The 26287-nt window shown below is 45.8% G+C and overlaps 3 protein-coding genes across 12 annotated transcripts in view; all 3 read left to right on the top strand.

The window, feature by feature from the left end:
* The first annotated feature begins 678 nt into the window (after positions 1-678).
* Positions 679-8072, top strand: ptdss1a (phosphatidylserine synthase 1a). Its single transcript, XM_035634666.2, has 13 exons — positions 679-879; positions 1367-1458; positions 1790-1834; positions 1915-2039; positions 2142-2300; positions 2554-2705; positions 3207-3348; positions 4934-5046; positions 5198-5263; positions 5490-5589; positions 5787-5855; positions 6278-6344; positions 6486-8072. Exons 1-13 carry the CDS (start codon positions 698-700, stop codon positions 6578-6580), a joined length of 1407 nt encoding a protein of 468 aa, XP_035490559.1. The 5' UTR covers positions 679-697; the 3' UTR covers positions 6581-8072.
* Positions 8073-8567: 495 nt separating this feature from the next.
* LOC118311111 (E3 ubiquitin-protein ligase NHLRC1-like) lies at positions 8568-10403 on the top strand. The gene has a single exon (XM_035634674.2). It carries the CDS (start codon positions 8967-8969, stop codon positions 10215-10217), a length of 1251 nt encoding a protein of 416 aa, XP_035490567.1. The 5' UTR covers positions 8568-8966; the 3' UTR covers positions 10218-10403.
* Positions 10404-11220: 817 nt separating this feature from the next.
* Positions 11221-26287, top strand: part of kif13a (kinesin family member 13A) — a 34855-nt gene continuing 19788 nt past the window's right edge. For 6 of the 10 annotated variants that reach the window (XM_047332670.1, XM_047332453.1, XM_047333178.1 and 3 more), the window contains exons 1-6: positions 11225-11604; positions 11869-11959; positions 21851-21866; positions 24063-24123; positions 24986-25078; positions 25593-25773. In XM_047332670.1, coding sequence (XP_047188626.1) covers positions 11550-11604; positions 11869-11959; positions 21851-21866; positions 24063-24123; positions 24986-25078; positions 25593-25773 — 497 coding nt within the window. In that variant the 5' untranslated portion in view covers positions 11225-11549. Of the gene's footprint in view, positions 11605-11868; positions 11960-21850; positions 21867-24062; positions 24124-24985; positions 25079-25592; positions 25774-26287 lie in introns of all 10 variants that reach the window. The other 4 variants (XM_047332820.1, XM_047332238.1, XM_047331950.1 and 1 more) reach the window with 2 other exon arrangements.

The following is a 26287-nucleotide window of genomic DNA, read 5'->3' as shown; positions in this document are numbered from 1 at the left end:
ACTCCTTCCCCCCTCTCCTTCTCCTCTTCCTCCTCCCCCCTCTACTCCTTCTCCTCTTCCTCCTCCCCCCTCTACTCCTTCCCCCCTCTCCTTCTCCACCTCCTCCTCCCCCCTCTACTCCTTCTCCTCTTCCTCCTCCCCCCTCTACTCCTTCCCCCTGTCCTTCTCCTCTTCCTCCTCCCCCCTCTACTCCTTCCCCCCTGTCCTTCTCCACCTCCTCCTCCCCCCTCTACTCCTTCTCCTCTTCCTCCTCCCCCCTCTACTCCTTCCCCCCTCTCCTCCACCTCCTCCTCCCCCTTCCTCCTCCCCCTCTCCTTCTCCTCTTCCTCCTTCCCCCCTCTCCTCCACCTCCTCCTTGTCCCCCCCTCTACTCCTTCTCCCCTTCCTCCTTCCCCCCTCTCCTCCACCTCCTCCTTGCCCCCCTCTACTCCTCCCCCTCTCCTCTTCCTCCTTCCCCCCTCTCCTCCACCTCCTCCTTGTCCCCCCTCTACTCCTCCCCCTCTCCTTCTCCTCTTCCTCCTTACCCCCTCTCCTCCACCTCCCCCCCTCTACTCCTCCCCCTCTCCTTCTCCTCTCCCCCCCCCTACTCCTCCCCCCTTCCTCCTCTCCCCCCCCCCCCCCCTCTACTCCTCCCCCTCTACTCTCCTCCTCTCCTCCTCTCCCCCTCTACTCCCCCCCCCCCCGGTTGCGTCCTGCTATGGCGTCCGTGTACAGCGGGTCCCACACCTTGAGCAAGGATGATGTGAATTACAGGATGCATTTCCGAATGATCAACGAGCAGCAGGTCGAGGATATCACGATAGAGTTCTTCTACCGGCCGCACACGATCACCCTGCTGACATGCACGGTGCTCAGTCTCATGTATTTCGCCTTCACAAGGTAAGTCGAATGCGGCTAGCTGCGCTAGCTCGGGAGGGGGGTTAGCTCCGTTAGCTCCGTTAGCTCCGTTAGCTTGGCTAGCTATGCTAGCTAACAGGAGCAGTGATGCTCTGACTCCTTCACTCGCCTTTTTTTTTAAGCAGCGAAGACAGTTTCACCCCCTCGTGTCGGCACGGGGAGAACTTGTGTTGTCTCCTCTCCCTTCACTTCCTTCTGTCATTGAATCGCCAACCTGAGCTGACGGAGACGAAGCTGTGTGTTGTACGATGTCAGCCCAGTGTTTTCTGTAGCCGACATTAGCTACAACCATGGAACGAGCAATGGGACGTGACATTGAAAGCTCAGTTTCCTTATCCCCTTTTTACAAATCTGCTGTAATGTAAATATTAATGTCTTTGTCATTTGAGGAAATGTAAGGGGGAGGAGGGGGGACTTATGCATAATGCATAACTCGATCACTTCTGATTTCTGTTTACACTTCCTGCAGGGATGATGGAAACCCAGACAGTAACATCTGGGTGGGGCTCATCCTGCTCATCTCCTTCTTCCTTGTCATCAGTGTGTTGGCCTTTCCCAACGGTAGGTTATTAAACAACAGATGAATCAAAGAGAAATGGACAATAAAGGCAGTATTTTGTTTGGGAACGTGTGTTCTGGCAGTTTGACCGAAGGTGCTTCACAAACATGTCAGAAAGTAAACAGCGTTAACACTGTGATGACCTCATTATGAGAGTAATAACCAGACTGTAGAAGCAAAATCTCAATCATCATCAAGTACCAAGTTTGTCACTATTATTTGTAACTCGTGTCAAAAGTTATTACCAAAAAAAGCTGTTTTGTCCGATGTATAGCTTAATGTGTAGCCCGTGCTTGTCTTGTAACTTATTGTTTATTTATATCTTCGTCGTAGGCCCATTCACCAGACCACATCCAGCGATATGGCGAATAGTTTTCGGTGAGTATTTGAGTCTCTGAATGCAAAATAATTTCCCCTTTAAATGTCCTTTCCTAATGGCATGTCCTTCTGCTGCTCAGGTCTGAGTGTCCTCTACTTCCTGTTCCTGGTTTTCATCATCTTCCTCAACTGGCATCAGGTGAAGCAGCTAATGTATTGGTTGGACCCAAACCTGCGCTACGCCAAGAGAGAGGCGGACATAATGGTAAAGAATAACATTTTCAGATTGATTTGCATGCAACAGTTGAGTTCACCACCGGCGGATTGTGAATCATTGTGACGAGTCTGTGTGTGTTGCTCTCTGCAGGAATATGCTGTTAACTGCCATGACATCACCTGGGAGAGAATCCTGAGCCATTTTGACATTTTTGCATTCAGCCATTTCTGGGGCTGGGGTATGAAGGCCCTGCTCATCCGCAGCTATGGCCTGTGCTGGACCATTAGTATTACATGGGAGCTTACTGAGGTACAGAGGCAAACACAGGCTGAACGTTGTCACCGCACACACTTCCTGCTTCTCCCCCTATGCCGCTTTCCCTTAATGATGCAGAGATTTTAAGGTCAACTACTCTGCTGATGAAAGTGTTTTTTTCTGGTGGAATTTGATGATGGGTTTTTGGCTATTCTCAATAGTTTTACATGACATGTATGAAATATGATTGTGAGCGATCAGTTAACAGGTAGACTCTCATTACATTCTCTTCTCCTTGTTTACAAAGCTATTCTTCATGCATCTGCTGCCTAACTTTGCTGAGTGCTGGTGGGACCAGGTGATTCTGGATATTCTGCTGTGTAACGGAGGAGGCATCTGGCTTGGCATGACTGTGTGTCGCTTTTTGGAGATGAGGACCTACCACTGGGCCAGTATTAAGTATGACCTTACAGTCTGGGAAAAAAATTAACAACAACTGTGTTGAGGTTTTTGTCCAGTTCTGCGTTGATCCTGATCAGCAGCAACTCAAACCATTTTTCTAATTTATCGGTTGTGAAAGGGGAATTTGGAAATATTGTGAGCTGGATGTATATATGCTCCTTATGCTTAATTATGCAAGTTCAATACGCTTTTTATTGTTAGCTATGAAAGATAGCTTTATTTTTACTTTATCTTCTTAAGTGTTTTGTAATATATCATTGAAAACTTAGATTCATGTTGAAGTCAGAGTAAGACATTTAATTTAATAATGTGTATATATAAATATTTCATAAGTTGTTGTTTTGTAATATGATCCCACATGTTCATCAGCGATGAGTGGACTGAATGATTAAGGTCATGGCATTACTTTCATCTGGCTTTGTCTACTGCACCAACATGATACTTATTGTAAATCTATCTGCAAGTTTTTGTAAGCGTTCTCCCGTGCTTCCCACCCAGGGACATCCACACCACCACGGGGAAGATCAAACGAGCCGCGTTGCAGTTCACCCCTGCGAGCTGGACCTACGTGCGCTGGCTCGATCCAAAGTCTTCCCTGCAGCGAGTGATGGGCGTCTATCTCTTCATGATCATCTGGCAGGTGGGCGCGTGAGAAATCCTCCCTCAGCATCTCATGGTGACTAAGTGCTGACTAGTCGGAGATCATCCGATATGATCTGCGTGCTAAGTCCTGGCTGATGTAATTGGCTTCCCCATTGGTGAAATCTAAAACCCCTGTCCCACATGGATTCATATAATGAATGAGTGTCCTGCTGTCTACACATTAACAGCTAATCTGGTAAGAGCGTGACACTGGAAGGATTACTTCAGTGCAACTTATGGTAATGAGAAAACCATGGATGGAGAACTTGAGTAAGCTCCATTGCGCTCAACTAGATAGTCAGCTCTTGGTGCCAACTTTTCTAGCCACCAGCTGCCAATGGCGATGAAAGCTGGTGTTTCTCTCATTTTTGCATAGTGATGAAACAACATCATAATTCCCTCTCTCTTACTCTGTAGCATTCCAACTCTCTTGAGGGTTTTAATGAGTAATTACCAGTCCTTGAATTAACTGTAGAGATGAGCACTCAGCTCGGCTCGGTGTGGTAACAGTTTAGCTGCTCTTCACTGAGCTGAGCCTCACAAGCTTCTGGCCAAATGAACGTGTTACACAGCAGCGGGTCTTCCTCTCATTATCTTCATCACACACGAGGAACTTGCTCTAAATGAATAGCCGCTGATGTTGCCAATGTGTTAAATCAAGTGTTACTTGCATTTTCAAGAGAATCTTTGTTTATCGGTGTCCTTACCTCAACCCAAAGCAAGGGGCACATTTATATAATTATTTAATATACTGCATATGGCCAATGAAAAGCAATTTATTCATCATTCTTTCAAGCACCATGAAAGCAAAGTCTGAAATTATTTTTCTGCAAGTGATGTGTGATCACGTGATCAAGAAAAAGCCTAGATTCCATTAAAAGTCAGCACTTTATACAGTTTACCAGGCTTAACTCGTCGACCTTTTCAGTGCATCTGCCTATGATAAAGCCCTAATTAAAAGAATGTGGCCGCCATTATATTTGTTGTTGTTGTTGTTGTTATTAGTTACATGTGTTTGACAAGTCAAAAGTGGCGCCGTGAGTACTACAGGCAACAAGACTCTTAAGGTGTGCCAGTTCCAGGGCTCTGCTTTCGTCCACGCTGTCTCCCTGGCAGCCGCTTGCTGGCACACGCCGACGGAACATGGCCGTCATTAAAAAGTTATTTACTACACCTGTGCTTTTCTGCACCGATGACATCAACTTGTCTGCTGTGAACGAGACGCACTGTATGCTCCCCGAAAGCAAATGCAGCCACATCATCTGATCTCATCATCAACATCATCTGATCTCATCGTCATCTGACCTAAATTCAACTTGGCATTAGTTTAACACGACGGTAGAAAAAAAAAGCCCCAAAAACAATTCCAGAATCAGCAAGGGTAGACAAGTCTATACAATTCATATTTAATATTATTAATTACAAAATATGTGGATAAAAAAAAACATAATATACTGTAATTATCAGAGCCCAAATAGCACTCACATGTCTCTTGTCTTTTTAATTAGAAATCAAACATTAAATGTTCCGATAGCTTTTACATACATTATCTAATGTTTTATGCGTCTTCTTTTTTTCCACAGCTAACGGAGTTGAACACATTCTTCCTCAAGCACATCTTTATCTTCCCCGCGAGCCACGCGCTCAGCTGGTGTCGAATCTTGTTCGTTGGTATCATCACAGCTCCAACAGTGAGGTAAAAAACACAATGTTGTTAGCAGGGAGTTTCTCCCTAGACACTGTTGATGATGTGACATTATTGTAAGGTCTTGCACATTGTTCCTTGCTGAGGTCCATTGTTTGTGACAGACTGAGAAATTTGTGCACTTTTTTTTTTTTTGCTTTAGGCAGTATTATGCGTACCTCACAGACACACAGTGCAAGAGAGTTGGGACCCAGTGTTGGGTGTTTGGGTAAGTGAAACCCAAAAAAATGTGAACTTGACTAAAGTTTTTCTTGTAAGACCTTCAAAATCAGTTGTACTACACTACATGTGTATGTGTGAACTGTAGTGAACATGTGGTGTCCATACAGGTTTATTTGTTTGGGGGGAAAATATTCCCAGTTAAATTGAAAGATTCCAGCAGATGGGTCAAAAGTGACAGTTGTGTGGGTTTGTTTTTCTCCCCTCACTCACAGGGCAGTTGCCTTTCTGGAGGCCTTGGCGTGTATTAAGTTTGGACAGGACTTGTTCTCAAAAACACAGATCCTCTATGTGATCCTCTGGCTAGTGTGTCTGGTAAGATCAGAGTTACATGCATTTCTGTGTTGCAGAGCTCTTTAACGTGCATAAAATCCTGGGACACCAACACACCCTTATTTTTCACATAGATATCCTCTGTTTCAAAACATTTTTTAAGACCAAACACTGTCTGCACTGTAAGTTATTGTCCAGCAATCATTCACCAGTCTCTGTTATGGTTTGTTTGTTTTTAGGCCTTAATCACCTTCCTGTGCCTGTATGGAATGGTGTCGTATGCAGAAAATTATGGTCCAAAAGAAAAGGTATGTGTGTACTGCTCTAGATTTAGTAAGTGTGTTTGGCCTTGCTAAGTCTGTCAAATAGATTATTACAAAAAGTGATTCATATTGGGTTCTTAGAAGTACTGTCACTTTTATGTGAAAGTCACAACGGCAATCTTAATATGCTCTATCGAGTATTTAACTGATGATTTAGTCAGCTACTGTATGTCTATATGACAACAAGCCCTTTCTCTAACAAACGGATCAAACCAGCAATGTAACATGTTCCATGTCCAAAGTGTCAGCTGCCTCCTCTCATGCGGAATTGCAGAGAATATTAACCCGGAGGCCAACTACCTTAAACGATTACTGTCGTTCACTGGGGTCAGTTGGCGTTCCTATCCCTGTCAAGTGAATGGTATGTGTGTGTGTGTCATGTGTCTGAACCTCCTCTCCTCTCTCAGAGCCTCTCAGAATATGAGGACGGTAATTACACAGAATCTGCTGACCATGTGTCAGAAGCATTTAACGGTACAGTGACCCCTCTGTAATTTATCAACCACATAAAAAATACCCTCTTAAATATACACATTCTCAAGACTTGAACTGTAAACGTGCAGTTCGGTTACGTCTTCTCATTAACTGATTTGTAATGCGATCATCACGTTTCAGGAGAGAGCGAGGAGGATGAAGACAGCCCGCCAACCAGACGGAGAGGGAAGGCCTCGGGAAAGACCAAATCTATCAATGGCCTGGATGGCCAGTAGGAATTGGAGCGGGTGACTCCTGAGCTCACCCCCAGGGAGCCACGTGTGAAGGATCACAGTTCGAATTGGGGGTTAAAGATACTACCAGTTCCTGGTGTAATTGAAATCTGGAAAGCCTCCACCTATTGTAGAAGGAGTGGAGATGGGAGGGAGTAGCAACTCCATGCAGTGTTATTGGGAGTGCTCTGAGGCTTGGACCACAGAGATGCACACTGCGCAGTGTGCCGTAGTCCTAAAAGCTCCTAAACCACTGATCACAGGTTTGTGTTTTTGTGTGTGATGAGAGAGAGCGAAAGAAATTGTGTGTGTGTGTGAGAGAGAGAGGTGGCAATTTAAAAAAACCCAGCTGATTCTAGATGTGACTGCATGATCATTGTAGCTGATAAACTATAATTTACAAACATTTATCCTTCAAATATATCACCTACCTACAGTATATCATCGATGGTTAATGTACATTTGACTGGTGTGCGCCAGCCTCGACTGCAGTATGTCGGTTCAACACATTTCAATGTTAAAAAGCCATTATGTGGAAGTTATCACGTTAATTGGAGCCTCGATGGTTATAGCACAGAAAGTCTTGAGTCTTTTTTTCATTAATACCTGTCATAGATTGTCTATTTACAGCCTAGGTGTTCAAATTTGTTTTGTGTGTTTTTTTTCTTTCTTGAAACTTGAATGTGGACAGGATTTCAATGCAGGACAGCTTTAGCTTGACAGGGTCATCGACTGAGGTTTGCGTTTGACCCGAAACAAAGCGAAGCACACAGTTTAAGCACTTTTCAGAATGTTTTCTTGGAAATACTATACTGTTTGAATATTATGTGAATCATTGTGACCTTGAGTGAATTTTTTTTAAACGCTCCATGCTCATCTGTGGCTGCTATAATGTTTTTTCACTGTACTGATAACGGTGGGCAATTTTTCAAATTCCTGCATGTGTCGTCTGGCTCTCCCTGCTCTGTGCAGGTGGTTTTGTTACACTGTCGACCGCCTTGTCATTGCATATATTGCATTTTAATGGCTGTGTCAAATCAAATCAAATGTTTAAGTAGGAAAAATAAAAAAATAAAAATAGTCTACAGATCTTTGTATTAGACCACACACCGGGGTGCCAGTATTCTTATTTTTATGTTTTTCTGTTATGGTAACATTTTATTTCACCCCTTGTGCCTGTTTGCATGGTCTTTTTGATTATTTGTGACTTTTTTCTCAGATGTATTATGACTACATTTGGGCTTTTTTTTGTGTTTGACTCCACTGCCCTTATTTTAGCATCTCAGTACAGTTAATTCCCTCATAATCCTTGACAATCCAGACATTGAGCTCTGTGGAATGGACCACGCTACAGTAGACACTATAAATGGTACATTGTCTCTGGATTTAAAAATGTCATTTGCCAAAAACCAATTCCGCTGAAAATGACTTGTGCTGTTCTTTTTCACTGTGAAATAATGAAACATATTAAAAATGTTTTACATCTCCTCTTAAACAACTTGTGAGTTACTGTTGAAAGGATCTTCCCTCCTTTTTATTGCTGTTTAACAAACACTTTCAACGGTAAAAGTTTGTATTTCTCATATAACAAATTCTTAGTGTACTCGTTGCAATCCCATTCATACAAGTAGGAGGCACTTACAGAACAATGGGAAATCACCAATGACCTTGTTCAACCCCTGAAGAGCACGCTGCTGCAGCAAAGCAGTGCCAGATTGGCTGACTCACACACACACTGCCCGTCTCGGATCAGATTTCACTTGGTCTGCACAAGGTGAAACTCGGAGACTGAAATAGCTGCCTCATGCTGACCTATAACAACATGTATTTCGAGGGTGCGTGTGATGTTCCCTTTGGAAAAAGACAGCAGTGAATGTCATAGCTGAGGCACGGCTAGAAATTCAGTCTCTTGAAAGAAAAAAAACATTGAAATATCAGCATGCATCACCCAACATCGAGTATAAAGCACACAGTGATACTGTGTAACACCTGTTGGATATACTGCCTTTGAATCCGGCCACATATCTTTCTATTTAGATATTTAATATCCATTTAAAAAAGGAATGGTGTCTGCTGAATGTGGTCTGAGACGGCTGCCATGTCCCAAAACATAAGGGCTTTAACCACTTTCAGATCCTCTGCTTGTCTGATGTCGTACTTGATTTCCAAAGGAGGGCAGCAGAGAGCCTCGGTGCTGTGCAAAATGTCACATGACCTCCTGGGCCTAAAGCCTAAAGCACAGGACTTGAGTGTGCATGCTTTATTAGCACTATGTTCATCACTCGCTCCACCTCTCTTATGTTATCAGTCCTTTTTGTCCGTTTCTTTCTAGAACCGCCGGCCTGATTCAACTGATTGTTGGCTTTGGGATCATCAGGATATTTCAGCCATGGCCGTGAGTCCCGGCCCCCGACGCTGTGGCAGCATGAGTCCTGATGGCATCCTGACAGAGATCCAGGTCAATTTGCTGGAGTGTAAAGTCTGCTTCGAGAAGTTCTGCAGACAGCAGAGGGATCGCAGACCACAGAACCTTCCCTGTGGCCATGTACTGTGTCTGGAATGCATCACAGCTCTGTCCCACCCTCTCCTGAGGAAGCTGGAGTGCCCGTTCTGCCGACAGCTGTGCAGCGTTGACAGCACCTCCCACTGCCAGGTTCTCTGTGACCTGCAGGAGCTGCTGTTTTCCTGGAGTTCCACCTCCTCTGCTCCTCCTCACAGAGCTAAAGGAGGCCTTAGCTTGGCCACGGGAGTGACATCCTCAGCTCTGCACCTCTCTGCAGCCTTTGGCGGCTGGGGGACTCTCATCAACCCCACTGGGATTGCTGTTTTAGGGTCCTCTGGGACAATAGTGGTGGTCCATGATGGAGAGAAGAGTGTGGTGCTGTTTAGTCCACAGGGCAGAAAGCTGAATTGTTTTGGGCAAAGAGGACAAGCCAGTGGAGAGCTGTGCTACCCAGTGGATGTGGCGGTGACTCCCTGTGGTCACGTGGTGGTGACTGATGCAGGGGATAACGCTGTGAAGATTTTCACCTCCAGAGGAAACCACGTGTTGACGGTCAAGGATTCCTTCCAGATGCCCTGGGGCGTGGCCACAGACAGCTGTGGGCACCTCCTGGTCACAGACGTCCAGGCGGGCACGCTGTTCCATGTCAAAGTGGACTATACTCGCGGCGTTACTCTGGAGCATCATGCATCCATTTCTGAGCTGCAGCATCCAAAGGCTGTGGCCTGCTGTCAAGTGACAAGGAACACTGCCGTGATGGAGCACTTAACGGATGACACACATCCACCAGAGAGGCACCGACACACAAGGCTGAAAGTGTTTAGCCAAGATTTCCGCCTGCTCTATCAAACAGACAGTTTCAGCCTGACCCTGCTCTCCACAGCCAGGCTTAACATGTCAGGTGTGGCGTTCGACGCAGATGGACACGTGCTCGTGACGGACTCTGAGAGGGGGATGATTTGGAGTTTGGGGAAGCTGCAGGACGGCCCGGTCCTCACTCCTCTTGTGGGAGACCACCTTATCCGCCCAGTCGGCCTTGTGTCACTGAACAACATGCTCATCATTCTGGACAGTGGAGACCACGCAGTAAAGATTTATTCTGCCAAATCTGACACTGGATCCACGATACAGGCCTAGAGTAGCCGATGTGAAATGTTGCTTTTCATATTATTAAGTTTCTAAATATAAGTAAAAAAAAATGTGAAAAGAATGTGTGCTATGTGCTTTGATGCTTTGTAGCACTGGATGTGCAATCATGTCAAACTAATATTTTTGTCATGTTGTTGTTGCCCAAAATGTATAAAAAAACACTGGATACTTTGACCTCTCTGGGGCCACCCTGAAATGCTCACGATACACGTCCACAAGACCACAGAGGCTGTGATGAGGGGCAGGAGAAAAAAAGAACCTTATAATAATTGTAATGGGGTCACATGTCATACAGATGAGGAACTACTGCTAAACAGAGCCGTAGTTACTTTTAAACTTAAACTTCGGGTACTTAAGTCCCCTCATCTGCCCTTGTCCTTTCTAAAACATCACTATGGCCCTGGAGCTATAGCATGATAATTATAATGATTATGATTAGTGGTGCCACAGTTAATCGATTAGAAATCGACTACTAAACCGCCAACTGTATGCAACTTATAATTGACGAATCGATTCAAGTAGTTTTAAGAGAGTATTTTTTTGTTGTTGAAATTCTCTGATTTCAGCTTCTTAAATGTGAATATTATTTCCCGGTTCCTTTGCTCCTCTGTGACAGTAAGACTCGAGATGATGATTTTACTGTTAGTGGCAGCCCTATAATGATGATTATTGTGGCGGTGATGGTTATTATTATTCATAAGGTGTGTGTGACGTGTGTGTGAGTGTGTGTGTGTGCGCGCGCGCGCGCGTGTGAGAGAAGGGGGAGAGAGAGAGAGAGAGAGAGAGAGACAGATTATGTCATCTTTTAAGACAGTTTAAAGTTGTTTTTTAACAAACCCTCTTCTCCGCATTCTTATATTTGAACCGTCTCTTGTAATAATGAATATCATGACTGCGTTTAATTGAAGTGCTCTCGTCACTGCCTCGCTCCCCCAGTGCGCCGCCGCGCGCCCCCTCTCCGGCTCGCCTGTCTCCAGTGCGCCGCCGCGCGCCCCCTCTCCGGCTCGCCTGTCTCCAGTGTGCCAGCGCGCGGCGCAGTCGCGCTCCCAGTGGAAGATGGCGGTGGGGATGCTGTCCGAGCCTGCAGCGGGGTACTGGATTTGTACGAGACGCAGAGCCCGGGTGGATGCGAAGGGGGAGAAATGAACGTATTCCCGAGTGTTCTCCTCGAGCTCTGGACTCTCCTGGGCCCGTTCGAGTAGAGTCTGCTGCCTCTTTCCCTCTTCCCTCCTCCTCCGGCACGAATCCGGGACCTCACAGACTCACAGTCGCCGAGAGCTGGGCGCACAGACAGGGTGGGAGGGGGAGAGCGGACGAAAAATGTCGGATTCCAAGGTAAAAGTTGCGGTGAGACTCCGGCCCATGAACCGCAGGGGTAAGTGTGACCGCCACGGTGCCCGTCTGCAGACTTTCATGCCGCACACACCCTCGCAAACTTTTTTTTTCATTTCTTCGCCATTGCTGCTGCGCTCGGCGTCTCGAGTCCGGAGTCAAACTGGACTGGAGTGTTTTAAAACGCGGCCAAAGAAGCTGGGGTTTTTACTTGTGTGTGTGTGTGTGTGTGTGTGTGTGTGTGTGTGTGTTTCCCACCCCCGCACACTCTCGCTTTGACTTTTACCACCCAACTTTCTCTCTGCAGAGATTGAACTGAAAACGAAATGTGTCGTGGACATGGAGGACAACCAGACCGTTCTCCACCCGCCGCCCTCCAGTGCGAAAGGAGAGAACAGGTACACGAAGATGAAACGCTGCCAGCACTCTTTTGTCTTTGACTGCAGACTCTCGACGCGCTAGTGAAAGCTTGTTGCAGCCTGGGCATCTTCGGCCTCAACGTGGTTCGTGCACCGCGGGGCCGCCGTAGAGAGGGGATGTCGGACACACTGCAGACTGCAGTGTCACTGTAATAACCTCATGCCACCCTGGTGGTAACACACTTACATTAACATCCAAGCTTCGGGAATATTACACTAACCCCCGGGTGTCAAGTTCAGCTCAGATGTCTGATGCACATGATCCTGAGTAGACTTTCACTTGAACTCAGACCAAACACTTTCTCTCTCTCTCTCTCTCTCTCCACACACACACACACACACACACACACACACACACACCAGTACATACATGCAGTGGACACAAAGCAACGGGATGTGGTGTCTGTCACTCATCTGCCACATGATATAATGTTATGTTATTCATGTGAACTTTCCTGTACTATAATCACCTGAGCATAATAATAACAACACACACACACACACATATATATATATATATACATTATTGTTGAGGTCTAAGGTGCCTGAGCGTGTTTGACACATGAAGACGCCTACTGGACAGGACAGATTAATGTCGAGGCCTCGGGCCATCACTGTAAATCTCTACCAGTCACCTACTTTAAATCATGCGGCGTTCAAAGTGCTGTCAGACCACACCGCGGCCGTTTTCTAAAAGGTGGGATGCTGCTGACTTGGGGGCGGGGGTGGAGTGGAGAAAAAGCATCTTTTAATGTTTCGCCGCTCCTCCGCTTGCAGTCAGTAGGCTGCTGTTCCTGCCGGGCTGTGGCCCGACATGCTTGCGGATTGCAACGAGGAGACGCCTGGAGTCCAGACACAACACGCACAGTCGTAGGCTAATGATGGCTGCATGCTCGTGGAGACTTTAAGAATGCCACGCCCGTTAGCGATGGGCAGAAATGTTATATTTCCGCCCATTCGTCGTCGAGGCAGTTTTCTCCATTTTTGCGCTGGCTTTGTTCGCCCTGCTGTTGGTGTCACATGATTAGACCGCTGACCTCATTACCCACAAGCGCAAATAAATCTAAAGGGATGCTCTTTTATTGGAGAGAACTCAAATATACTTGTGCTCTCCTTCCTTTGATTTATCACTCGAATAATAATGTCATTTCTGATTGTTTTCAAGTGAACCAGCATTCCACAGTGAGACTGCCGAAGATGAAGTCATAGCGGGCAAACACAGTCAAGGTTTTTTCCCATGGCCCTGCTCCGGTCTTGTTAAAGAGTAACACGTTCTCTGCTCTTCCACGTAACCGACAGTGTTGAGCTGGCAGCCCAGGTCGGCGCATTAACCTGCATTTAGGGGCAATTATCGGAACAGAAAATTGCCACAGAATGGCGGCGTTCCAGGCAATTGAACAAGTCGCACTCAAAGCTAACATATGTGGGACAGGACGCAGAGCGACGGGACAAAAAGCCGTTGTGAGCGGGAGGTCAGAGGGATGACGGTGCTGCCATGCTGTTGTTGAGCGAGACACATTTTCATTCAGCAGACGTTTCCACATGAGGTCAAGATATAAGTTATGTATCATGTCAGTCGTGCAGGGATTTTCCTTTCTCGGACTTGGACATTGATATAAAAGGTTTACGTCTGTTGCTGGATTCACTTTTGCTCTAACTGGGTTGATCCAGAGTCAGTTTGTGTGCATTTTGGCAATTTAATCAATTATAATTCCGAAGGTGGTACATCCTGTAACTGTGCAGTGACCGCGGCCTTATTATGTCACGTGTCGGTTCCGTAGTGTAGTCGAGGCACATAATTACCTGTTAACGTTTCAGTGCTGTGTGTGTTTTTGGGTCTCTGTGTTTAGGCCTGCCATGGTTTTTCTTCAACCGTATAATTTTCCTCACTGCTGCTTTGCGGAGCCACATGAGGGGCGATACCCTGATCACCGAGACTTTGCCTTGTTTTGAAGACACCTGCTCCTGTGTGTTGGAAATGTGTCAGATTTAGTGGGTCTTAACGTGCCTAACACGGCTGCGGGGCCACAAATATCATGGGAACCGCTTCTCTCTCATGGGAACGTTCAGTCACATCCTCGGAAAGGGATCAGCAGGAATAGGTGTAGACACAGCTGAAATGAATAGAATCCTGCTCATTTCTTAGACTGCAGATTTAAAAAAAAAAACATGATTTGACAAAGAGGGATAACATAGTTTAGATCTTAGTGGACCTTTTCTTTTCTCAACACTTAAAATAATACAAAATTTTCCTTCAGATAGATGAAATACAGAAATGAATTGTCTAGTGTGGGGAACTTTGAACCATGTTGGACCATTAATCACTAATTAATGAATTGCCTAGAGTTCCTTCGGGTTCAATAAAGTATCCGTCTGTCTATCTAGACCCTGGAATCTGTCCAGGTGGCTGTGTTTTGATCAGGTTTGGCTCGGACCACAAAGCACAAAAACATGTAAGTCACGTAAAGAATTTGAAGAAATATAATGGATTTCCTTCGGCTAAGCCTCATTCTTTGCACCGCTGAGCAGTATAGCGACACTCGTGACCCCTCCTCCCTCCCACTCCCATTCCCCTGAGGAATGAACGATAATCCCGGTGGTGGGCAAAATGAAACATGGATTTTGACTTCAGGGCGGCAGGTTAAGTTTCCCGAGTTTCATCTTTCATCTCGCCTATTAAGCTGGCACGAAGGGCATCCTTGAAACAGTATCTGGGAAAGCGGTTTTGTTTTTCACGCGCCAGTCTGCTCTCCTCTGGGGTTTTTAGACACAATGAAGGTGGTGGTGGTGGTGGTGGTGGTGGTGGGGGGAGGCAGGGAAATACCTGAGGCTGCTGTCTGCACGGGGGGGATGAGTCGTGGAGCATCATGACAAGAAAATACCCTTTTAGACTCGCACAATGGGGCCGTATTACATCTATCATGCCCCAGCATGTCCGTCAACTTGCAACAATTAAACAGAGGGCCATTGAGTCTTCCCTCTGCCGCATATTCCAGTCTAGATACACAGAGTTGTTTGCAATGTCCAAGCGCTAACTTCAACTAACTTTTCTCGGAGCTCCTGTTTTGTCCTGTTTCATTATAGCTAACTGAAAACATGCAGTTTTCACTCCAGCTTCCTCTTTGTCCGGATCACTTTGGTTTCCCTGGTGTTTCTCGAGCTCTGCGCTCCGGCGTCTGAGGACGATCAGTGGAGGCGAGGCCTCCGTGCGATACTGTCCGCAACCAAGCTTGTAATTTCCGCTCTAATCTTGTTCTTATCACTAATGGTTACAAAAGCTCAATTGGGTTTATCTTTACTTGACTGCGTTATCTCGCTCACTTGACTATTGTAATCTGAATGCTGTGGAGAGGAGCCTCAATCAGGTCCTCGGCCCCGGAGAGTGCCCCCGTGCACTTCCCATCTTGGAACAAGTTTAAAGAAATGTTTTTTGAAACATGCCCAGAGATATTTAAGTGTTCAGGTCTTCCATGTCTATTTTCTCACAACCGAAGTAGTAAAAAAAGAAAGATATTTAAATTGTCTTCAAGAGCTGGTGTAAGTAATTGTTCAACATTTCGTGAGTTTACTTTTTTCTCGTGGAATCAGATGATATCCCTGACATATCTGTACGGTAAATATGAAGCCACAAGCAGCAGCTGGTTACAGCTCAACTAACTCTGTCCAGTTTTAACAAATGTGCCTACTGGCACCTCAAGAGCTCATCAACTAACACATTTTATCCCAGTTGTTTAATCTGTAGGAAAGCTGAAGTGTAATAAAGGCAATTTGCAGCTTTTTGAATGGTTACGTGCCAGACTTCTTCTTGGCTGAGGCGGTAACTTCCTGGAGTCTCCGCCGGTTGCCTGACAACCCTGCCAAGAAATAGTTTGGCACATAACCCCTCGCAAAACAGTCGGTTCTTCGTGATTATACTTATTTTTTGGGGTAAAAAAGAAACAATATATGATGCGTTTATTAAGTTTTGGTTAATTTTGTTATGTTTGGACAAAACCAGGCTCGTTGTTTCTCTGTTGCTTCATATTTACCAAATAGATGCGAGTTGTATCGACCTTCTTGTCTAACTCTCGTCCAGAAAGAGAACGGGAACACTTTCCCCCAAAACGTTTTTAAATTTGGTTGCATTTTTCACTAGCATCTTCCTCTGGTCACTGCCAGAGACCAAACCCAATGTGGCCGTCGTGTGCTTTCCGTTTCTTCGTTAGCCAATATGATACAGACCTTTAAATAAGGGTGTTGTGCAGACAAGACGATATCCCGTGTTGTTGACGATTTGAAGCGTGGTCACATTCTCTCCCATGTCACACACGTGGTCATCATCATGCTTTCCAAAAAACGTCCAAAACAAGCCTACACTAAATGACAATCACGCCTTGTCCAATGGCTGCCCTCAGGAATGTTCCCATTGTCTGTCCATTCTGCTCCCTATGTGCCAATAATCAACCTTTCCATTCAGTCAGTTGTTATTCTCAGAGTTAGTTGGCTGAAAACACACACAATAAAGACCAACCCCTAACTTCAAGACCTGAATTCAGGCATGCTACTGGGAGAAAGGAGTTGTGCTCTCGCAAGGACGGCTCGCTGTTTGTTTTGAGGGTGGGACATTGTTTACATCTGTGTACAGAATTGAGAAAAGATGGCGTCTTCCCTCTTTGTCGAGCCTGTGCCTCATTAATCTCAGATGTGGCCTCTCGGAGGAGCCCATGTAAAAAATCCACACTCAGACATTTCTTCCATAGCGACTCTGGTTTTCCTTCCTCGCGTGGTTCCCCTGCGATGATGCCTTTTTGGAATTTCTGAAACCGGCTTGTTGTGTTTGCAAGAATTTCACGTCTCGGTGCGATGAGCTTATTGTGGACTCACTTTCAGGTTTATTCATGAATTAAAGCTTTGAAAAACAGGAGTTTTCTCTACGTTTTCTGCTCACTAGATAGTGGTGGACATATTTCCACGTGCAATGAATTACTTTTTGTGATATGGTTTGCACTTGGTGAGCATGCCTACTCTGGCTTGTGTTGTCTTTTGTCCTGAGCAGCCACATGCCAAATCAATTCTGTTAGGTGACATCCGGCAAGCAGACTGGGTCAAAGGAGGTGTGTCCTGGTAGTAAATGTGTCACTAAATTTCCCCCGGGGAGGAGGAAGCCTTGCCATATTGAACCAATTGATGAACTTCATGTATTTCTGGCTTGTTTGTTTCCTTTTAAACTAACCAGTTTGAAGGAGTTAGATGTGGTCGGCATCCCGCTCTGTGTTTTAGCAAACACTCACAAACACACACACACACACACACACACACACACGGCCCGCGGCATGCTGACCCAGCTCATCACACAGCGGTGTCAGAAATGCCGGAGAGGATTAAAATTGGACCCCGCCTGCATCAAATGTTGTGTTGTTAACATTTGTTATGGAAACTCCGAGGTCGCACACAGACGTCTCCGTGAACGTCTCGTGCGCTGCTTCACGGCAGAGCCGTTCGTTAAGGCTGTTTTCTGAGATCCCGAGTTTTGGCTTTCATTTTGGAATTTTGACTCATGAGCTTGGTAGGTTGTCTCGCTGCCATGTTTACCAGCGTTGCTCAGCGACCGCTGTTGCCACGATACTGAAAAGTTCTGGAGTCATGTTGATGACCTAATGAGTGATGTCCCCCAGCCACCCCAAATATTTATTATGAAGCTAATTTTTGTATTCATAACAAGGATCCATAGTTTGATACAGTAGTCAAAACTCTCTCAGTGAACTTGTTAATTAGGCACATTTACTGTACTCAAGTACTGTACTTGCACAGTTCCATGACTGTATTTCTACTTTGCCAGTTTATACCATACTTGATTTTTCTACACCTCTACAGCTTATTTAAAAATCTTACATAAAATGCTTCTGAAACACAACACTCATAAAGATTACATTAGGGGTTCCCAACCATTTGGGCACATGACTCCTGGTGTCATAAGATTCATTTGTTCAAAATATTATTATATCATAAGTTAAAAATAAAATAAAACTGATTTTGTATCAGTACTTGGGTTTTTCCTTTCCTCTCCCATGAAGCTACTCTTAGAGCAGCTTTAAGTCTTCAAGTACATTTGGCTGAGTCTGGAAACCCAGCCTTTCAGCAAGCTCATGTTCATGGTCTGGCCATACCAGGCTAAATTTAGCTTTTAATAATTCTGTACGTAGTAAAGGAACCTGAATACTTCTTCCGGCGCTGCCAAGTAATAAAGCCGTAACTAGCGTTTGCCCTCTCAGCCGCCGGGACTAGTCCTGCGGGTCTGTTTCTCCCATCAGCCACCCAGCGTCCTTCAACGCCGTCTTGGAAATACCTTTAGAAGTCCTGCGTGTAAACCCCTGACTCCAACCACTTGCCATGTTTACTCGTGGATCACTGATGCTAATAAAAGGCTGCTCAATGTTTCCCTCTGAATCATCTTGAGCGTAATTGGTCGGACAGGCGACCCACCCCCCTCCACTGTATCTCTGTGTGTCTGTGCAGCAGGGTGACCTCTGCTTCGAGTGGGTGGGGACAGGCATGTCCTGTTCTAAACATACTGGAAGACCATCTGAAATGTTAGCCTGCAGCCCTTGAGAGCGCCATGCGCTGTAACTCAACACTCACCCACACACACACACACACACACACACACACACACACACACACATACAGTCACAGACACAGCTCTGGACGTTGTGTTTGGCTTTATAGCTCCTTGAATTGTGATTGTGTGAAGCACATCAAAAGCCAAATAAGGGGAAAGAGTCAGATTGGAGGTTAAATGGAGACAAAGTTTTGGCAACAGATCAAGATGAGGATTTTCATTCTATGGGGGGGGTCGTGCCAGAAAGAAAAAACATGTTTGTGAGAGTGTTTGGACACAGGAGAAATGCATGTTGTGTCATCTCAATGGGGGGTCGACCTCATCCCTGTGATTTATATGTTCCATTTGAGCAGCGGGATTATATCGTCCGAAAACTCTTGCAAAGCCTGCTAAATCGCACCGATGAGTCCGACGATGTATTCCTCATGCAGTGAGTCTGTCAATTGAAGAGATGTCCGATTAGACTAAGTAAAACAAAAACATATCTATTTGGCTGATATTTCTGCGAGCGCGGGCAAGCAATTTAATTTATGAAAGTGTAGGGAGATGCTCCAGTGGGTGGATGATAAAGTAGATTAATCTGCTGGGTTGCCTACTGGGATAGAAGAGTGCACTTTTTGGCAGCATAATAACCCAGTGGCCTTAATCCTGCTCCATATCCACTCGGGGGGGGGGGTTCCCACTTCTGCTCTCCCGCTCTTTACAGCCTCCTTCTGGGCAGTGGCACATGTATGGATCTGAGCTGGAAGCCACCCGAAGATGCTATGATTTGATTTCAAGAGTCATACAGCTGACTGAATCTGACCCTCAAAAATAAAGATGACAGTCTGGTTCTTATTAGGTATTCCTCACTAAAAGTAGTAAGAACATGTATAAAGAAGATCACAATGTGCTCCTCTGATCTGCCTCCTGCGACACAAGATCAGCAGCGAGGGCGAGAATCATAGTAGTGTGTGAGGCCAATTTCCATCCTCAGCCAAGTTGAAATCATTCATGAGTGCTTTGGCATCAGGTAGCCGGAGGCGGGGGGGGGGGGTCGATCGAGTGTGTCCTCGATGACACATACAGCAATGCACACACACACAAACACACAACCAGGCCTCAGTTGGACATATAGAACTCGGCCTGGCCCTGCTGGAGCTGCAGTGTCCCCCCGCATCAGCCTCTGAGGAGGGAAGAACCTGATGCCATCTGGCACTTCTGTGCCATTCATCATGTATGGCACACAACACAGTCTTTAATATGCCCTCAAGCGTTGGCTTGACACACTGAATATCAAGCAAATGGCCTGTGGGCTTCAAGCATGACTCAAGAGCTGCACTGTACAACATTTGGGTCCATGCTGCCAGAGTGGTGGCATTTCTTTTTTCTTATTGTAATCGTGGCCTGATTAATTAACGTACATCCATATGGATGTCAGTGAGAATACTGCTGCATTGACAGTATATTTAATGAGGAAAGTGTCTATAACATTGAATCAAAGTTTAAAATCCAGTCTGTTTTCAGAATGAAATTCATTTCTAATGAGACTGTGTCAGGAGGCAATTGTCCTATAAAATCCTTAATATAGCCATTTGGAAACAGTTCCCCCCATTGTCTTGTCCAGCATTCTTAGCATACCAGATGTTAGGGTTCCATATACTGTACATACAGTAGATGAAATAGTGAGCAGAGCCACTAAACCACAGCAGTGACTCTATGGCTGCTTTAGTTTGTGCTGCAGATGCAGATATTGCTTCAGACTTTTATACCTGCATTTCATTTGTCTCCTCTTTATTGTGTGTCTCTGGTTCTGTGTTTCTGCTCTTGTGACCGTCGTCCCTTTGCTCTCGGGTAGGGATACATCTGTTTTCAGTTTTTCCCCCTTTTTCATTCTGCACAAGGTTCGAGCTGCCGTCTGTCATAAGACCCCCTCATGCTTCTTTCATCCCAGACATCTCCACTTTAAAACAAACTGAAGCTTGAATGATTGGGACCTGATCAGTAGTCAAGGCCTCCTGGTCCGCCCTCAGGAAGTCTTATATCAGTGCCCCCTGCTGTCATGAAGCAGGGGGCACCCCCTCTCCTCTCTGCGGTATGGAGAGAGAGGACCAGAGGAAGGGGACGCTGCCATCTTTGTCCGCTCTGATTAAGACCCAATCTCAGTGGTTATCGGTGGCCCAGATCAAGATTCAGGGTATGAACCCAAACAAAGCCCTCTCACTCCTCTGCCCATTCACGCCCTTTCTGTCCCTCGTCATTATGAGCCTGAGCTCAGTTAGATGAAAACATTGCAGAGGGAAATGAGTCCACAATTCCTGATCGTGTTTTTTAAAAATTACTCTCCCTTAGGAAACACAGATTTCAAATAATGCAAAATGCCCAAAAGACTTTAGTGTGTGGATATTGTTGTGCAGCTCTGTAGCTGTGCTGTTGTTGGTGTGACTCAGCACAGATTGTGTGAGACACTGTGGTGCAGTGTTTCACTTTTCCTCGAGCAGCCCGCCCTGTTTTAGTTCCTGTGTGAAGGTGATGGCCACCTCTGTATCTGTGCCAGGAGACGGCTGCAGGAGGAATATACTGACCTTTGAAGTGCAGGACTATGGCGCATGTAGAGGCACTAAGGTGGTGAATAAATGTCGTACTGCACCATGCATGTGCAAAAACATGCATTAGAAAAGTGTCCCAGTTTGCTTTGGAGCTGCTGGGTCTTAAAAAGTTGCATTTTTTCGACTTTGGGGAATTCCCTTTCCAATAAGGAGAACAATCCTGCATAACTTCGGGCCATATATATACTATCCTTTTGTCTTTGGTTCCGGCAGCTGGTAATGCTGAGTGCAGCTTCCCCAACCTGGCCTCCCTGTTAAGTCCACAGACATAAGAGCTATTTACTCAACAGAGTCAGTGGGACATTGAATCCTAAATCTCTTCCCTTCCTCACGCTCCACTGGCCCAATTATGAGCCCAATCACAGCAGCGCCTACCACCGGGACATGCCACTGTCTGGAAGTGAATAAACCAATGGATAAATGAGGAGAGTAGTGAATGAATTGGTCACAAGAAATACTGAAAGTAACAAAAGGGTCTCGGGTTTCCCAAAAAAAAGAAGTTTGTGTTAACACAGACACTGGGAAGTTTCCTACTGTGACAGTTGCAGCTGCATTTTACTGTGTGAACATGTTCTGAGTGTTAAACTGCATCGACGCTAACCATGTTCCTTCTCCCCTCTCTGTCTTTTCTCTGCCTCTCTCGTGGGTGTCTTCTGTGTATGATGGACTGTCCCCCTCATTCAGCAGGAAACAACCTAAGGTATGTATGCTTCACAGATACCAAAATCATGTGTCAGGATGCAGCATGGGCAGCACTATTCCCCCCTTGAGGGGCTGAGAGGCATCGTTTCTAGGGACGTGATTGAGGGTGTTTTAGCAGTTTGGTTGGTCAGCAGGAGCCGGATAGATGTCCGTGTGAACGTGTCAGAGCCTCTAAGATCTCGTGAACACCCACAAAGGTTCTACAATGAGAGAGGGATGAGCGCAGACACTGGGGCAGTGTGTGTGTGCATTCAAAGCTGCATTGTTGGAGTGCACCCCCATCACCCCCCTTGACAACACGCTGGTGACTAGCTCAGAGATGTTTCACACACCAGGGACGGGGCTTTGTGCTCAGTGCACTCGGTGGCTGATGGGACCGGAGAGTGATAGCATGGGCCACAGGCGTGTGCGTGGTCTCCGGGGCCCGTGAACCTGAGTTACCCTGTAATACCCCTCAGCTAGACGAGCATGTGGCCGTCTGCTAAGTTATAGTGGCACTCAAATTAGTCCCTGCGCATTCTCAAAGGTCACGAGAGGCTGCAGTCCAATCACGTCTGACCAGTTTTCATCGTAGAAATGACTAGAAAAAGGGGGCTTTGTGCTTTCCACGTTCGTCATTATTTGTACTGCTGATTAAAAGTAATTGTCCAATCAAGAACAATTTGTTGCGCAGTCACACCCTCGGGCTGGACAGACCAGACCAGAGGAGGCTGAAGCCCTATTTACCAAACCAGCTCTAATTGAGAATGATGGCACCTTTGTTCCTTTGAATGGGACCCACTCACTTGTCTGAAGTCACTAGAGGAGGACTTGCTTTCAAAGCATTCAGTGGTCTCAGTGCTTCCCATGCTGACTGTGCAACCGGTGGTTTCCTGGCCAATAGCCCTTATTATGATTAGAGAGGAGTTCATTTATTTTGCGGTATTTGTGCAGGGGGAAAGTACTTTGGGAGAGCAGCAGCAGTGCACTGAAAGCCAGGATTAGTAACATGCCGCAGAGATGTGCCTGCACTGCGTGATGGCGCAGTAGCCATTGTTTCTACATCTGGGATGAAATAGTATAAAGAGGAGTGGCCGAACTTGGATAAAAATAGAAGTTTGATTTGGCCAATTTCCCTGCGAAGATATATAAGGCAATAACAATAAGTTGCAGAAAAAGCAGAATGAGAAAAACAGCAATACATATCCCACCCAATCAGGATTAATTAGAAGTGCAATTATAAAATGTAGTCTATTACAGTCATATAAATGAATTCATCATAAAAATAACCTTAATGGCACCTTAAAGCAACCTTGTAATATCTGTCCAAAACTATGAATATTTAAAAGATAACCCACCAAGAAAGAGTGCACACTGTTTCTGGAGCAATGATTTTAATTTCTCAAAAGAGCAAAAGATTGAAGGCAGACAGAGGGAGCACATACATGACACATAAACATTTTAGCTATCTAACTCTATTCAGAATTCAGGAAGTTATGTTTCCCATATCTCCCCAAAAAAGTCTGTGTTGCCCCTAAACTTTACTTAAAACTCTGACAAAGAACAGTATTTACGGTGGTGATTCAAATATTTAAATCCACATGATAAAACCTTAGTGAAGAGTTCAGTACAGTAACATGAGCTGTTCTGTCTGTAAGTAGTGGGGGTCCTTGGCAAATGAGGCCACTGGTCTTTCCCACAGAGCGTCCTCTCTGTGTGTTGTCTATCCAGAGCTGATGCAGGTGCCTGGGGAGCACAAAGACCCTCTGCTACTGAAGTCTGTGTTGTGAGACCCAGCGCCGAGGGCTCGGAGCCAGCCCGCACCAGCGGGGACAGGCCGCGGCCCCGTTTCCTTGGAGACGGGGGTCACCGGGTGCTGGAATTTCTTCTGGGGAGCGCTGACCCTGATTTATGAATTCATTTAACTCCAGCCATGATGACAAAACACGGCGGCAGCTGACCGTGGATTTGAGCAGACAATCGTGGCGCGGTCTTAATGAGCACTGGGGATAGACTTCGTCTCACTCCCTCCAGACAAGCTCGGTCCTGCTGAGTTACTGCAGGGTGGCATGGCAGAGCACAATAAGCCCTTTTTTTTTTTTTTTTACCTCAGGAGCAGAAGTGAGACCACTGCTAAGAATGTGTTGTACTGTACATGCTTGGGCAGGTGTGAGGTGTATGTGTGTTGACACTCCCTGTGCTGTCTCCTCTGCAGGTGTTCGCTTTTGACCACTGCTTCTGGTCCATGGACGAATCCAACGTTCCAAAATATGCTGGTAGGTCTCAAATGTTGAAACTCGACCCGTCACCCTTCACAAAACAACTCGGCTCACGTCCCCGTGTTCAGACGAGACCAGTGCCGCTTTTGCATCATGCAAAGCAAAACACAGTGTGGGCACATACTGTCATTTGAATTTCGAGTGAACACATTAAAATACATATATTGTCTCGAAACAATAAAATCATCATACTGTTAAGTGCTGTATATTCTAAGATATATCTAGATAGATAGATCTAACACACTTAGTATTTGTAACAGTACTGCAGGTTATTCTGATTTGCATTTCACATTATGTTAAATAATCTACATACGTGTTATTATTTCTCCGGCTTCCATTCATTTCTCTTAATGAGCGCTGCACAGAAAAGGTTACAGCCAAAGTGTGTGGGTGTTTTTTAATAACGTCCATAGAACAGAGTTGATTACTGCCAGTCCGAAGCAGATTTACATAATCATTGTTGATATCTGCTTGTCACAGATGCGCTCTCGCTTTGTGATGGCGACGTAATGCTCACATCTGCTTTGTGCTTGAAATGACGACAAGGCAATGTGTTCAGCGAAGAGCCCCCTCAAGGGCCTCGGGTGCTCCGAGACTTTATTTAGCTCATTAAACAGCTGTCCCCTTCAGGAGGGGCACGACAGTGAGGAACATCAGAGATTTCTCAACACGGCCTCAGCGTTTTCCACACGATGGGGCAGGAAGCTGTCAACTTTCATGAGTCTCGGTCTCTTGATGTGTATTTCTCTGTACTGATGTTTAAGGTAGACAACCGTATAATAGACAACAGTACTTAATTTAACTGAATGGTTCATCTGTTTACCAAAGTCTCCATGGTGACTGATTCTTTGTCCAAAAGGTCAAGAGGTGGTGTTCAAGTGCCTTGGTGAGGGAATACTTGAAAATGCATTCCAGGGATATAATGCCTGCATATTTGCCTATGGACAAACAGGTAATTGAAAATCCACATGAAACCTACACTGAGACACACATTTTTTTTATTCATGCAATTTTTAAATGGTTTATGCACAATGAGTTTGTCTGCAGATGTGTCCGTAAGAAGCTTAAAAAACAGGAATATTTGTGTCTCTGATCATGCTGGTGAAACACTTAACTCATATCCTTCCTCACTCTTGGAACAAATTAGCTTATTTTACCCCGCTTCCTGTCTGAGAGGGACACGCTGAACATGCATTTAACAGTTTGAAGAGAATGGCACAAATGTTGCAGCAGCCTGCCAGTCACTTAATGTTTGTGAAAAAAAATGCTACGAGCAGCATAAGTCGTGATGATGGGAACCGTAGAGGCATGTGATTTAGGCTTTTCAAAGCAAAGTCTCAGTCTAATCAAGAGCAGCTCTCATTTTCTGCGACACTAGCGCCGTGGCTCTGAAGTCTCACGAACTTGGATGAAGTCTTCTCTCTGCTGGGAGTACAATCACGTTTGACTCTGCTCTGTCCATCCAGGTTCAGGCAAGTCCTTTTCTATGATGGGGAACGGGGAGCAGCCGGGTTTGATCCCTCGACTCTGCTGCTCGCTGTTTGAGAGGGTCCACAGGGAGGAGAACGAGTCCCACACGTTTAAGTTGGAGGTGTCGTACATGGAGATCTACAACGAGAAGGTCCGCGACCTGCTGGATCCCAAAGGGTGAGTCGGACTTGTAATGGTTGTACTTTCTCCTCAGGATAAGCACGTGGCTTGTATCAGCTCACATTTTTTTAAAATTTTATTATATTATTAGCATATTATTGATAGGACATTAAGTGTGAAAGGGGGAGACAGTGGGTGAAGACACGAAGCAAAGGGCCGGGATCAGAACTGAACCTGTGGCCGCTGCAGGAGGACTCGAGCATCTGCACATGGGGCGCCGGCGGCTGCCAAGTGATCTCATCGACGCCCCAGCTCACTGAATTTAATGAGTGATGCTTTTGACCTGGAGGGGGCAAGAGACGCAAATTGGTACAGTGCGGTTTAACTTCCTGATTGCCCTGATTCACTCCAGCTCCAGCAGGAGCAGTGTCCCCCTCCGCGCTGCTTTGCATCTCCATTCATAGCTCTATTGTGTCTAGCGGCCCGACTGTGGGATGGCGACAGAACGATGTGAGTAGGAAGCTCAACCCAGTCATTTCCTGCAGAGCAGTGGCCGGCATCGCTCTCCTGA

Source organism: Scophthalmus maximus, chromosome 1 (assembly GCF_022379125.1).
Source record: "Scophthalmus maximus strain ysfricsl-2021 chromosome 1, ASM2237912v1, whole genome shotgun sequence".
Taxonomy (NCBI): Eukaryota; Metazoa; Chordata; class Actinopteri; order Pleuronectiformes; family Scophthalmidae; genus Scophthalmus; species Scophthalmus maximus.
Note: the sequence above shows the minus strand (reverse complement) of the source record. Positions and strands in the feature narration are given on the sequence as shown.

What these genes read in the sequence shown, in the direction of transcription:
- ptdss1a (XM_035634666.2), top strand. Translation starts at nt 698, where the DNA reads ATGGCGTCCGTGTACAGCGGGTCCCACACCTTGAGCAAGGATGATGTG. An exon ending in GATATGGCGAATAGTTTTCG is followed by an intron (nt 1,835 to 1,914) that starts GTGAGTATTTGA and finishes TCTGCTGCTCAG; the next exon opens with GTCTGAGTGTCCTCTACTTC. An exon ending in AGAGAGAGGCGGACATAATG is followed by an intron (nt 2,040 to 2,141) that starts GTAAAGAATAAC and finishes TGCTCTCTGCAG; the next exon opens with GAATATGCTGTTAACTGCCA.
- LOC118311111 (XM_035634674.2), top strand. Translation starts at nt 8,967, where the DNA reads ATGGCCGTGAGTCCCGGCCCCCGACGCTGTGGCAGCATGAGTCCTGAT.